This window comes from Ambystoma mexicanum, chromosome 9 (genome assembly GCF_040938575.1).
Source record: "Ambystoma mexicanum isolate Mex_15411 chromosome 9, UKY_AmexF1_1, whole genome shotgun sequence".
Taxonomy (NCBI): domain Eukaryota; kingdom Metazoa; phylum Chordata; class Amphibia; order Caudata; family Ambystomatidae; genus Ambystoma; species Ambystoma mexicanum.
In genome coordinates this window covers 1,308,983,699-1,308,998,406 of record NC_090931.1, presented here as the reverse complement: position 1 = coordinate 1,308,998,406, position 14,708 = coordinate 1,308,983,699, and the positions used below count along the sequence as shown (strand labels likewise).

Sequence of the window (14,708 nt, the reverse complement as noted above, 5' to 3'; positions counted from 1 at the left end):
CATTTACATTTATAAAGCGCTCACACAGCCCGCAGGCATCGAGGCGCTGTTACAGGAATTGTTTGTTTTTCTTAGTTGCGTAATTGTGTTTTTTTGTCTTAGTTACGTATTTATAACGCGCTTAAACACCCGGAGGTTTCTAAGCGCGGACCCGGGGATCAAACCTGTTGCTGCTTCGTGTCGTCTTGCTTCCAAGACGCGCACGCTGCCGCTGAGCTATCCTCCCGAGCTACCAACCTCTATGTCGCAAACTTTGAAGAAGAGAAGATCTACAGCCCAGGCAACCCATGGCTATCAAAAATGGAACTGTGGTCAAGGTACACTGATGACATCCCACTGATATTCAGAGGTGATGAATCAGACCTCGTCCTTTTCATGGAGTGGCTTAACCATCAGAATCCGTTTCTCAAGTTCTCAGAAACTCACAGCAAAAGTTCAGTTCACTTTCTAGATCTCATGCTGGAGATAAGAAACGAAACAGTCGTCAGTACAGTATTCAACAAACCTACAGATAGGAACTCATTACTCACCTACGAGAGCTTCCACCCTACAAGCCTAATAAGAAACCTACCGTTCGGACAGTTCCTCAGGTATCGCAGTACTGTACTACGCTGCCGGACTACAACCTTCAGTCAGCACTTCTGGCCACGAAACTGACGACTAGGGGTTACCCGAAACGCATAGTCAAGCAGGCATGCAAACGAGCCATGAACATCCCGCGAGAAGTCACTCTTGAACATCATGCCAGACAGAAGGAACCTCCCGACAAGATCACAGCGGTCCTCAGTTTCTCGCCATTAACCAACAGAATCAAGAAAGAGGTCCTGAAGTTATGGCCTATCCTTAATGTTGGCACCCAGAATATGGACATCCCGAGGTTTGCCATCAAAAGAAGGAAGAATCTACGAGATTCCCTCGTGCACTCCTACGAAGATGCAGAGCCAAAGCTGAACACACTATCGGGACAAAACCAAGCGACAGGCCACACTCCGTGCGGGACATGCAGCGCATTTTCCAGCACCAAGAGATCCACCTCCATTGATATAAGATGGAACTTCCCGTGGACCCAAAAGACTCTAACCAACTGCAACAGCTGTAATGTGATTTACATCATCACATGTCCATGCAACAAGCGCAATGTAGGCATGACGACACGCCTGATCAAAACACACCTGCACCCATGGTGGAAAACTTTGTAGCACAGAAACACACCCCAGCAGACTTCACGTGGACAATCATCGAGAAGATGGCTAGACCAACAAGGGGAGGGAACATCCACAACCTGCTCTTCAGACGAGAACAACTATGGATTTTCCGTCTGCAGACAGACAAGTTCAGGCTCAAAGAAGCCAGTAGCTGGCAAACTTTGGCCATCCTGTGAAAACACTAACACTGGCCTATTGTGTAGCCCCTTTGCTGGATGAGAATGACCTGTACCTGTGCATCTGTGTTTGTGTGTTTTTTGTGCACCTACAGCAGCACTGCTACTGCGCAACCAGCTGAGGTGCACCATTGCACCCACTGCCCCCTTTTGGTTTCCGTTGTCCAACAACATGAGATACACGGCCACCCTGGTGTCTTTACAGTTTACATCTAAATTTGGAGCCAACAGAGTGCCCCAGAACAGTGTGACCCCTGAAATTCACAAGCAAGGCCCCCTGGGTACAAACAATTTTCTGCCCAGCATTGTTTTTGGGCCCTTTTGCCTGACTCTGTGATGGCCGCCGGCATTCCCATGCAGGGCGGCCATTTTGGAGTCGCGACCACGTGACGCCATGGTTACAATAAACAGAGTGGGGCTTCAAGCCGCGGCGAAGAAACCTCTTGCACGCGGCTCGCAGGACCACTACAGACTTTCGCTGAAGGTAAGCGCAAGATTTAGGCACGGCACGCGGCCAGTCACTCCCCCACACGTGGGGTTGAGATACACGCACGCGAGCCTCCGTGCGAGCGAAGGGAAATATTGAAGTTAGTATACTTGCAGAATTGCAAGCTGCTACGCATCGCGCAGGCAGCTTAAACAGTGATTAAGGCTCAATTTGGTTAAAGTGAATAGATTTGTATTACCATTTGCTTTCCTTACTCGATGTATCTGTGCATTGAGCTTGACACTATCTACTGTTGTTTGGCCCCTAAGTCTCAGGCCGCCTCACTCTCCGTGTAGAAAGCCACCCTACCACCCGCAGAGGGTAAGCCTTTACCCCTCTCATTGTTAAACGAACAGAACAATGGAGTGTTTTATATGATGCCTATGACAGAGGTTGCATTGTGAATATTGATCACTGTTCCATCTCTCACCCCTCCCTCATGTCATCCCTATAGGGAGAGGAGCAGAATTAACACAGACAACGCGGTTTGTTGTGAATAAAGTAGGCACACACGTTGGTGCCCCTAGTCTATCCCTGATGAATGTGGCCTACCAACCCAGAACCACAGAAACCGGTTGGCTTTAGAACAACCTGACCTAGTGCAAATTTTCACCCTCACAGGTTCAGTTTTTTCCTAGAAAGGATCCCCACAGTAATAAGCCAGGGGTCCAAGTTCATAAGAAAACCTCTTGAGGGGAACCTACCGAAGAACGCTATCTTCCTTGTTTTTACTGAAACCTGCACCTGCCAATACAGAGAAACCCCATTAAAGAAAACAATGTCTTTCATCTGCAAGGCAGCAGACGCATGCGAAGACCGAGGTGGTCTAGCAGGTGCCTTTTAGCACAACACAGTGCACCAGAGACGAATTGGAAAGCCCAGTCAGAGAAGCTAATCCTTTGTAACCTATTCCCACTCGACAAGCTGTGTTTTTTCAGTATATATGATGAGGGATACCAGGCTTGTAGGAGTTGTTTGGTTATGTGCCCACCCAATCACTGCCCATGCCCATGCTAATCTCTATGGCCAGTCCCAACCACTGCCTACCCTCCCCATAGCCTCCTGGGATCTCTTAGAGCGAGCTTTATCAAATCTTAAAATCAAAGTTTGTGCTAGAAGTGTCTGCCAATGTTTTTAAAGCAGTCTTCTGAGAGTGAATGACTTCACTGGAGCGTTAAACATGCTACTGGTATAGTCCAAATGTCTTAACCAGGTCTGCCTTAAGCGACTCGATTTATAAGCACTATATGTGTGCTTCACTGAAGTGCTGTTAAAAAAGCATTGGCAAAGCCAAAAGTTTTGGTTGGTGTATATGTATAAGGCCTTTGCCAGGCACTGCTATTACATGCCCAGGTATTCGCACCATTTTTCACCTGCTACTCTCAATGGACACTACGGCACAGCCTGGCAAATCCATTTCCCATACCTACACAAAAGCGCACACTGTTGCCATTGCCAATGCTTGTTTTATTTTATTTTATGTAAAGCAGTTGACATGGTGTGAACCTTGCCCGGGAGTTCACCAAGTGCTGCACAATCAAAACACGGTAACACAACAATCATAAAACAGAGTTCAAACAGCATGAGCACAACAACCTGTCTAACATGAAAAGAGAGGACTAAGCAGACAGAAGACCATGAAATCCAGCAAATTCACTTCTCAAGGAAAAGGGTTGGCTCTCAACCATGGCAGGGGACACAGGGTGCCATGGTGTAGAGAAGGCAGCCAGGATCTTAATTCCGGTCCCATAACTCACTATCCAGTAATGTATAGTTTATTTCAGGGCTGGTTCAAATAATCCTTATGAGATTAGCACTGGCCTTCTCCAGAGTAACACTTCTGTTTTGTTTGTTTGTTTTGTTTATTATTTATAATGCGCAAACGTACCCGGGGGCTTCGGGCGCAGCTTTTACAAGAATTTTCAAAGCTTAGTTACAGTACATAGGGAAAATGAACAATACAAGAGTAAGATGCATCAATATTATATACATGGCAGCAGTGAAGTAAGCAGGCTGTTATATACATATAGGCAGGAGGCACACGAGTTAGCAAGGTGTGCGGCTGGTGTTAGGCACTGCGTTGTCTTAATGGGTCGCCAATTTCAGCCAAGAGATTACCTTGCAGCGGAAATTCTGATAGGGGAGGTCCGCTCTGAGGTTAGGAGGCAGAGAGTTCCATAATGTGGCTGCTTTTACCTGAAAGCTGTTGCCCCTATCGGGGAGCGTTTGTAGTGGGGAACAACTAAGCAGTCTTTATAAGCTGTTCTGGCGGGTCTTAAGGGAGCATGTCTGTGGAATCTGTTAATCAGGTAAGTTGGTGCAGCATTATTAAAAGACTTGTGGGTGAGTGATGCTGTTTTTAAGAAAATGTTATCTTTGGTGGAGAGCCAGTTGTTCTGTTGGCTGAGTTTTGTGATGTGTCGGTGGCCTTGGAGGATCCCAGGTAAAGAGCATTGCAGTAATCAAGGCGAGACAGTATGAGGGCTCTGGCAAGTGTCAGGCAGCTAAAGTCCGACAAGAAAGGTTTGGCTGCGCGGATTAATTTACACGTATAGGCCGTGGAAGATGCAAGGGAGCTCACTTGTTTTTTGAAGGAGAAGCTGGTATCCAGGTAGAATCCCAGTGTTTTGACCGACTTTGATGTTGTTCCCATCAATCATGATGGAATTGTAGAGCGGGCCAAGTTTCTTTAGGCTGAAAGTGGTACCTAGGATGATAAGTTCTGTTTTATCATCATTCAGGCATAGTCCATGCTTGGCCATCCATGCCTCGATGATGATATAAACCCTATTTAGCAAGGCCAAATCCTTTCCATAATCTCCAGAAAGCGGAAGGAGGATCTGGGTATCATCTGCGTAGTGAGTGTAGGTGATACCGAGATGATCCAAATCATCGAAAGGGGGCTTGGTAAATATGTTGTAAAGTGTGGGGGAGACACAGGAGCCCTGAGGTACACCGCAGGTGATGGGGTCAGCTGCCGCCGTAGGAGAGAAGACCCTCATGGTTCTACCGTTAAGGAAGGATCTGATCCACGTGCTGGCCTCGGGGGAGAAGTGAGCTGAGGTGTGGAGGTGTGAGCATAGGACAGAATGATCGACCAAATCAAACACTGCAGATAAGTCGATGAGGAGGAGTAGGGCAGCCTGACCATCATCTCTAAGTGTGTCGATCTGCGCTTTCAAGTCAATGAGTGTGGTTTCGGTCCTGTGTTGGGCACGGAACCCAGATTGTCTGGATCCTAGGAGGTTATGTTCCTCTAGGTGCTTCTGTATTTGTAAATAGGCAACTTTATCCAAAATTTTTAGTAAGAAGGGAACAGTCATTATGGGTCGGTAGTTGGTGGGTATGGCAAGGTCGAGTGTGGGTTTTTTCAGTAATGGAAGTACCCAGGATTGTTTTAAGTTGATGGGGATGGAACCAGTGGTGGAGGAGGCATTAATCAATGTTGTGATGAAAGGGGAGAGGTCACAGGCTGCGTCTATAATGAGCTGTGCAGGGCACAGATGTCCTTGGCAGTTAGAGGGTTTCAAAGACAGGATAATTTTTTCAACTTCAAGTGTGTTGACTTTGGAGTACTGGAAATGGGTCAGATCTGTAGGCATGGGCTTGTCCGGAGTTTTAGTTTGGAGGGTGTCGTTCAGGGAGGCTCTTTTGCTGGAGATTTTGCTTTGAAGAGTCGCAATCTTATGCGCTAAGGCGTTTTGAATTTCAGAGCACCGGTTTTTATCTTTTTTGCAGGTGTCGATGGTTACTATAGGGGTTTCTATTTCTTTAGGGATAGTAAAGAGTTCTTTCATGTTAGATTTAGCTTTGGATATGCGGGAGTCGAAGGAGGCTCGTTTGGCTAGGTAGATTTTTTTTTTGTAAAGTGCAGCAAGTTTGGAAAGTTTGAGTTTGTTTGGGACTGAAGGTTTTTTTTCCTTTCTTCTTTGCTGCCTTAGATTTTTAAGGAATGGTGTGTACCATTTTTTGAAGTGCGCTTTTGGTTTACTGGATCTAAGTTTGAGGGCGGCGATATGGTCCAGCGAGGAGGCCAGAATCTTGTTATATTCTTCGACCAGGGACTCTGGGTCCAGGTTGTCAGAGAGTGAGTTAAGTGTGGGGAGAAGGTTAGGGATGAGTCTTTCTGCTGTCATGTTCTTTTTATTCCTTGTAAGGGTGGGTGGGGCCTTGAAGGTCGGCAGGGGTGGAGGTCTGTCAGTGGAGAGCATGAATGATACCAGGTGGTGGTCAGTCCAAGCTGATATTTGTGATGTTCGCTAGGCAATTGGAGTCGGCTACCCAGTCGAGTGTTCTCCCTTTCACATGCATGGGCACCGTGCATCTCTGCAAGAAGCCTAATTCGGTAAGAGTGTTCACTATAGTGCTAGCGTGATGATCTTCCGGGTCGTTGTATCCCAGATTAAAGTCTCCCAGGGCAAGAGCTTGAGTGGAGCTTTTGAGGTTACTGGATAGAATGGAGGTGCGGTCTTCATCGAAGGTGCCGATGGGGCCTGGCGGGCGGTAGATTAGGAAGATATTGAGGGTTTGGGTGTTAGTGAGTGGAATTTTAACTGCTAATGTTTCACATGATGGTACGTCAGTGGGGGTGGCAAGTCTCATAGTAAGACTGCACCTGTGGATGATGGCGATCTCCCCTCCTCTCGAGAGGAGGCAGTCTTGTCTTAAGATAGAGTAGTTATCTGGGACTGCCAGCATGAGCATGGGGCCTGCTGCTGGGTGTAGCCAGGTCTCAGTAATGGCGAGGAGGTCGAGGTCTTCTGAAAGGATTAGGTCTGCAATTTCTGTGGCATGTGCTACTAACGATCTGGCATTGATCAAGGCTCCCTTGATTTTGGGGCTGTCTATATTTTTGGAGGTAGTAGAATGTCGCTTGTCCTGAGTGTGTGCAGGAGTACCTGGTTGGGGGGATTATGAAGTGTTGTGGGGTAGGGGTTTTGTGGGGAGTTGGTGGTTTGTGTGGAGGAGTTGGGTCGGGGCAGCAATGTTCTAGAATTCAGAGTGGTAGGCGATGAGCGGGCAAGGGGCTCATAGATTTTAGCTAGTCTGGCTCTGAGTCCTAAGTTCCTCTCTATGGTGGTGCGAGGGAGACTAGTAGGTAGCAATAGCTGCGGAGCGTTTGAATGTAGGAATGGTGCTTGGTTGTTAAGTCTGGTAGCGGCTTGCGTGTTAGGTAGGTGTAACCATCTTAGACGGTAATGCAGTGTAGAGGTTGAGCAGGAGGTAGGCAAGCAAGTTAATAACGAGTAGACACATGAGTAGAGGTAAGGTCTATGAGGTAGTAGGAGTACTGGAAACAAGTGTAAGCAACTAGATTCGAGATGTTGCAGTTGTGCTAAAATACATGGATTCAGAATGTGAAACTTTGTCTAGAAGCAGGAGTGAGCAACTAAATTCAAAATATGGCACTATGACTAAAAACAATAACAGCTAAATTCAAAATATGGCACTTTGACTAAAAACAAGAACAGCTCAATTCAAAATATGGCATTTTGACTAAAAGCAGGGGTAGGCAGCTAGAGTCGAAATGTGGCAGTTGTGCTGAAATACATAGATTCAGGTTGTGGCACTTTGACTGAAAGCATAAATGAGCAACTGGGGCTTCTTGCAAGTTTTGTTCACCACATCCGAGTATTGTGCAGTCACTAGCTGGATCCCAACCAGTGGGGCCCACTCTCCTAAGAATTTTCAGAATTTTGACTCAAATCCTGCTTCAACCTTCTACTAAGCCATGCGTGACCTTTATTACAAATGGCTTCCTAGGGCTCATGCTTTCTCCCAAACCATGATTCTATTTGTAATAAAATAATTTTAACATAGCAGAATGTGGGCAGGAGTGCCGGTCCATCCCCACCCCGGGGGCAGTCAGCTAGGCACAGCGAAACAAAGCACTGCACTTTACCAGTTTTGGGATATTTCTCTAGGAGTCGTGGAACACTATCCTAAGACAATCCTTGAGTGCGCGCTCTCTGCGCTAGTCTGCTTTGGCCAATATTCCCTATATCTTCTTGATTGATTTTCTGCGGTAGTGTTTAAAGCTCTTTCTGATCTACTTCAACTCATAATTTTCTGACAAATTTGCACACAGATGTGTTCTTGGGGACGGCCAACTAAAAAACGATTTTTCCAGGCGCTCCCGCACACACTGTTCTTGCAGCCCAGCTGCTTGTGCTGCATAGCCAAATACACCAGGACAGACAGAGCTGGCACTTTGATGCCTTGTAGCGCTTGGTCCAAATGTGGGAGTACGCTAGCTTGCAAGGTGATGGTGCCATTCTATGGGGTTATCTCCTGACAAAGTGGAACCCACATTTTCAAATCAGTAGAAAAAGCAGGAAAGAGGACATAGTCGTAGAGGGCTTGAAAATCTACCTATTCAGAAATGAACTACTGTAATATATTATTTTGCTGATTTTAATACTATTTTTAAAGAATGTGTAGTATTGATATTGTATTGAATCATTTTTAGTATCTTTATATTTTGTCATTGTATTTTATATGATGGTTTGTGATATTCTTCATTTAATGAAAATGTATTATTTCCAAATACAGAGATGATGATGAAAGAGGCCATCAGCGTCATGGGCTTTCACGGTACCAATCTCCTTAATAATTGTAGTGCTCGGATCATTGACCCGCTCTCCTCTTTGGCCCCAACAGACCTGGCCCTTTGTTTTAAAACCTTCAAGAGCAGAAAAAGATTGTTCTACCTTGTTTTTGCTGTAAGCAGTCTCTTCCTGTGAGACAGCCCTTCCTGTCTGGATAGAACAGTCACATCAGCAGCAATCAAGGACAAAGGCCATTCAAGGTCAGCAAACCTTTTTAGAAGTTCACCAGTTTCAGACACTACGGCCATAAGAACCTCGATGCCATTCAAATGATCACTAATGGAGGGAGAATGGAAGACAGGGGAGTAGAAAGAATGCTTTAGGAGACATTCCCCTAATGGTGCATTGACAGGTGTCGCACTTTTCAGGGAAAAGTCACCTCAGATGAACGAGTTGCAGAATTGGCAAGTGCTACAATATCCACAAGCACACTCTGAATAGATTTGACCAAAACAATATATATACGTTTTTTGCTCTTGCACTATCATTAGTTGTGACAAATGGGGCCGACTTGTGGAATGGGATCGCCAGAGTCCTCCCAGAGTCCCCATGGTATGAGAGGAGGGTAGAGGAGATATTACCCATCCCCCGCATGACCCAATCTACATACATTCAATGGTTTCCAAAGAACCCCTCGTTTTGGGTTAATGAGTACAGGAGGGGGAGGGACAACCCAGCAGGAGGATGGAAAGCCACCCTTTCCCCCAAATGACCCACAAGAACTTTGGCATCAAAAAGGGGTTAGTCAGGACTACATCCCCCCATTATAGCCCATTGTCAAAGACTGAAAACCTGGACTGGACTCAGGATTTTCAAATCGGAAAGGGGAAAACACTGGGGTATACAACAAAATCCGGGTAAGCCGATTTTCGGAGAGATGATGCCTGGAGAAGACAGCAAAAAGCTCTATCTAGTACAATACCAGTGCCTGCAATAAAATGTTCCCCAAGCTTTAATAAAACTAAAATGAAAAGAAGGAGCTCCAAGGCACACCTACAGGCAAGTCGGGAAACTGCTGCAAGACACTTGCCCGACCATAGAATGTTGGGGAAATGACAGCAATTGCAGAATACATCCCTCACATAGAGTTGGACACAGGGTGGACCAGTTATGAACAGAGAAAGCCAAGGAAATGGGCCAGTCAGCCAGAAAGTTCATCACATCAATCACCCTGTTATCCCGAGTATAAAAGAGACTGGGCCTCATTACAAGTCAGGCGGAATGGGTTAATGGGGTCCGCTAATGGGTGTGGACCAGTTATTCCCATTCCGCCTGATTACGAGGTCCCCTCACGGGACCCGGTAAGGACGCCTGGTAAAACTCCCTGTGAGGGGACCAGGGAGCTAACAACGGGCCGGTCGTAATCGGCCTGTTGTTAGCTCCCTCTTCCATTCCCATTGAGCCCTATGGGGGCTCGAATGGGAATGGGGAAGGTCCGGGCCCGGGTTCCCTGAGGGAGGAATTACTGGGCCCTCCGAACTCGGAATGGCCCGTAATTCCCCATTCAGGGAACCCGGACACGGTTTTGGAGGCAGCCATGCCGCCAATAGCGGCATGGCTACCGCCAAACCCGTAATGAGGCCCACTCTGTCTTCTGTCAGGGTGAGGGGAAACTGGGGAGCTGCTTCTGGGAAACCTGTGCTGCAGAAGCCCTGAAAGGGGCTACATATACTGGGCTACAGCTACTGACTTGTGAGGGTTACAGACACTGGGCCTCATTACAACCCAGGCGTTAAGGGTTTAACGGCGCCGTCTGCGCCGTTAACCCTCAACGCCTGATTACCATTTTAACGCCTGCTTTTAGCAGGTGTTAAAATGCAAGGCGCTAACCCGCCTTGGTGCTAATTACGGCACTGTAATTTACGGTGCCGTAATTAGTGCCTTCCCCACTCCCATTATGCCCTATGGGGCAAAAATGGGAATGGGGAAGGGTAAATGGGGAATGGGGATTTACCGCCCCACTCACCTTAGAATGGGGCGGTAAATCCGCCATCCACCATGGTGTAAACACAGTTTACACCATGGTGGTAATGTAGGGAACTTACCGCCTGGTTTGTAATGAGGCCCACTGCCTCGCAAGGCTACAGCTGGGCTACAGCAACTTGCTCAGGAGGGTGGTACAACCAAGGAGGCCCAACAAGCAAGAGAAGCATGGATCAAGGGCTGCAGGAACCAAGACCCAGAGACCTGTGAGTGTCTTTTGTTTTTTCATCACCCCCATTGATATACTGGTCAGAGGAGATAGTCTGACCACGGACTGTGACACACTAGTACTCTTTTGGAACTCAGTAGCACAATCCTCTCTGGAGCCCACCTCAGACCTGAACATTACTGTCACTTAATTGATTATCCCTGAACCATTATATTGGGTTACTTAAACAAATGAATTGGTTTCTTATCTTGCACCTCAAGTGGGACTCCAGTCTCTAAGCATGGAACCAGGACTGGGTATCGAACCATTGCTGCCCAGTGCAGATTTGTTTCCAAGACAAGTGTGTTGCCCCTGAGCTATCCTCCTGGATACTTACTCCAACCCTTCCCCTATTTCATATAAACAAATGTCCTTTGTCAAGCCCTAGACAACCATTAAGTCTCCTGCTGTTTCTTCTCAGTTAATAGCCAAAACATTAAACTATTCATTACACAATGAGTGGACAATGGCAGGGTACACATTCTTCAAAGTTTGCCATAGTTTTGAGCTTCTGCCCTCTGAGGCGTGTCTAGAGCTCGAGGAGGCTTTGCACAAAAGCTGAGTGCGCAAGTTTTTCGCGTTCACCAGCCGAGAGGAAAACAACATCGTTTTCTGAAATCATGCACTTGATCGCACAAAGTAATGCAGCAGCTGCGTCTTCATTTTTGAAAGACTCAAATCACGCTGTATCAACAAGCACCATAACTGTTTCGGATACTTCCCAAAAGTTGGGGGCCGGGGATCAAAGCTTCTTGAAATGAAGCCGAGTAAGTCTTTCAGGATCTACTCAGTGTCCGGTTTTCCATCTCAAGCAAGATTTGTGTTGGAGAATATTGTGTCACCAGCATCCGAATTCTTAAGCAATTGTGGTTATCTTCAATGTGACCAGCTTCAAATGTCTGGAAGTGGCAAGAAAAGGACAACCATATACCAGATGCTGATGAAGTAATCAGCTTTATCAGTCACCCTCAAGTATGTACTCTGGTCTTTTGGAGGACTAACACCCAGGAAATCCTCCTATTCTGTTCTCTCTCGTACTAGGGTTTGCACTTTGCCTCTATCTTCCTCATATTGCAAAAAGAGATTGCTTTGCATAAGGCCATGTCTAGCGGGCCCTGAAAAACCCTATTGGTGCAACATCTATAGTGGCCAAGGCCGAAGGCCATGGCTAGTGTGCCCCAAAGAAACGGTAGTACAACAAACCCCTTGAAACTCAGTGAAAAAACTTTAGTTAAGAGAGAGTTAAGGTGATCAGATTTAACTCAACAAAACCCTTGAAATTCAATGGGTGTGGGAAGTGATGACCATCTTAACTCAGTGTCGCCTCCCTGCTGCAAAGCCCATGAGCACATACATAATGTAACAAAAGGGACTCACAATGACATACAAAATTACACAATGTATCTATAGGGGACACACCGAGTTAACTGGGTGTAGTGCGTGTGTGAAATGAGCCAGAAAACATGGCGCCAATGTGCGTCCATCTTGGATATTCACTTCCATTTACCGCAATGAAATAGTAATGAAAGCCTACGTTTTCCTGGGCTCTAGGCTCAGCTAGTAAACATGTATTTCTGCTGTGAAGACAAGGTCACATATTTATGTCAGCTGACCAAGCCGGGGAGAATAGTTATTGTATTGTCCACTGAAGGATAAGCTAGAAAGGGAGTCAGGGCACGCTGCAGGTGCAGTGATAAGGGGCAGTGGAACGATGACAAGGAGGGAAGATGGGTTTTTCACTTATAACTGGAATATTCCACTCTGTTTATGACTCATGCTTATTGTCTGCTCTTCAGCAGAGAGCAGCAAGGTAACCCATAAGGGGCGGTGATCGAAAGCAGCCCCCATAAGAGACAAGGGTTTTCCTCTTGGAATACAGAGTTAGAATTTGGATCCCGGGTGATGCAGTCTCGCTGAGAGGGAGGACACTCCACTCCAGATCCTTTTTGGATGATCAATCTCTTTGCCTACCTGCTGTGGGACTAAGAAGTGTCGTTGTGGCCCGAGATGAAGGCGTCTTCTGTGTCGATCATAACGGTGAAGCATTTTTTCTTTGTCTATATATAACCGATTATGTGTTTATTCTTTCCTTTTGTATGTTATAATTGAATAAAGGGCCTGTAACATGCAATTTTTCTTATAACTATAACTAATGTGTTATGTGTAATTCTTTGCCTATCCGAGTCCAATATCTACTTTTGCAAAGGTCAGTGAGAACGTAAGTACGAGATCTCCACAGGTGGCCACTATAAAGCAGCACACTAGGCTGCACTCCGAGGATACCAACTCCTCCGGTTGGTTGTAGTAGTAGACCATAGACAGGAACAATAAACAAAATGTATTCCAAAGCTCAAGCAGATACAAATGTGTGCAGCGATACAACACATCACTCTGGTTGCTTGCTCACATACTATATATATATATATATATACATATACACACACACACACACACGTTAGCTGCCAAATAGTACCCAACGCAGGTCTTATCTGCATTCTGGATATTTTTGGGTTTCCTACCACGTGATAGCCAAAACATCAGAATGAGTGCACACAGCTATGAATTAAGACCACCATAGATGTTCTGCATTTACCAGTTCCAGGCAATCTCAAAGAGAGCGCAAAGCCTACAATGGGGATCCAAGTGTTTTTGCCACTGTTTTATGTAATTGCTGAATGCTTCCTTTTTGAATTTTCAACATTGTTCAATTCAGTGCAGCAGCCAAATGAGGGCCCATTACCCCCCTCCCAGCCCCTGCTGTCTCCAATTAGACCTCCAAAGCCCACCCGAAAAAAAAAAACATTACCCCTTTTCGCAAAACGTGCTATCTGTAATTGTTTATCAGTTATACGGTGTAGGTGAAATTGAATATTCTCCACTGAAAAATGTGTGCAGTGAATATCCTACAATTAAATCATGGCATAGCTATATGGGCTACCACGATATAGGCACGCTCATGCCTTTTCTTCTGTTGCAGCCTAGATTGTTTTTCAGTGAATGCAGAGTGCATACATCAAACACTTTGAATTTAGAACAAGTATAAGGAAAGCAAGATTTTACAAATAAGGTGTTCACTAGTGCCCAGAGCCCTGTTGATAGCCAATTCAAAACACAGTCACAGCCTACTTCTAACTCGTCATGTTAAAAAACATTTTTCTCCAAGGACACCGTGCACACATTTAACACAATGTGCACGGAAGTCTAAACACTCGCACTTGCCAAAACACTGTAAAACAAAGTCCAGGCACAAAAGTCAGAGGCACAATCGCCACTACTCACCTTCACACAGGAGTAGATCGAAGAAACAAACACCACCATTGTCAGCAGCAAGAAGCAGGTCAGGTAAAAAGCCAGCATAAACGTGGAGCTGCAAAGAGGGAATAATGGCTTTGTTATGCTCGGTTAACGAGGAGAGGGCAGCCATCTAACAATGCCAGACAGGATGCCGGGCTTCCATCTGCGGGCCATCATTCACAGGCAGGCAGTTGCTGGCACACAGATGGGATGACTGCTACCTTGAGATTACACAATACGCTGCGGCAAGCAAAGAAAGCACGCTTTTTAATATAAGAAAACCACTGGGGCACTGTCAGAATGCAGACACAGTCATAGGCCAATCTGTCATCTTTTAAAACAGGTGGGATGACAATTTACTTTGTCCTGGCAAGTCATTTCTTAGCAGCGCAAGGGAAAGGCCCTGCTCTAGGAAGATCTGCCTTTGAAATATGCCAGCTGCCTGGATCTATGCGGCTATATATAGTCAAATGGGTCGCGTGTCGGCGAATAGCAGGGATCTGCAACCGTTGGCTCTCCAGATGTTTTGGGATAAAATGCCCATCATCCATATCCAGAATATTTAGTGAAAAACAGATTGCATACGCCTGAATTAAAGAATGTATGCCTTTATTTATTTATTTTGCAATTTATATAGCGCACCAAGCCCGATGACATTTAGGCGCTGTACTTGACAGTAGGCAACAGTGATGTACAGTTCCATGCTGGCGTATAGGTTACAAGGATACGCTAGTTACATGGTAAATG

The 14,708-nt window shown here is 46.0% G+C and overlaps 1 protein-coding gene across 1 annotated transcript in view; it reads right to left on the bottom strand.

Annotated features, from left to right (window-relative positions):
* ADCY5 (adenylate cyclase 5) overlaps positions 1-14,708 on the bottom strand; it is a 1,747,191-nt gene that overhangs the window by 324,855 nt on the left and 1,407,628 nt on the right. The window contains exon 12 of the mRNA XM_069616675.1: positions 13,947-14,034. Coding sequence (XP_069472776.1) covers positions 13,947-14,034 — 88 coding nt within the window. The remainder of the gene's footprint in view (positions 1-13,946; positions 14,035-14,708) is intronic.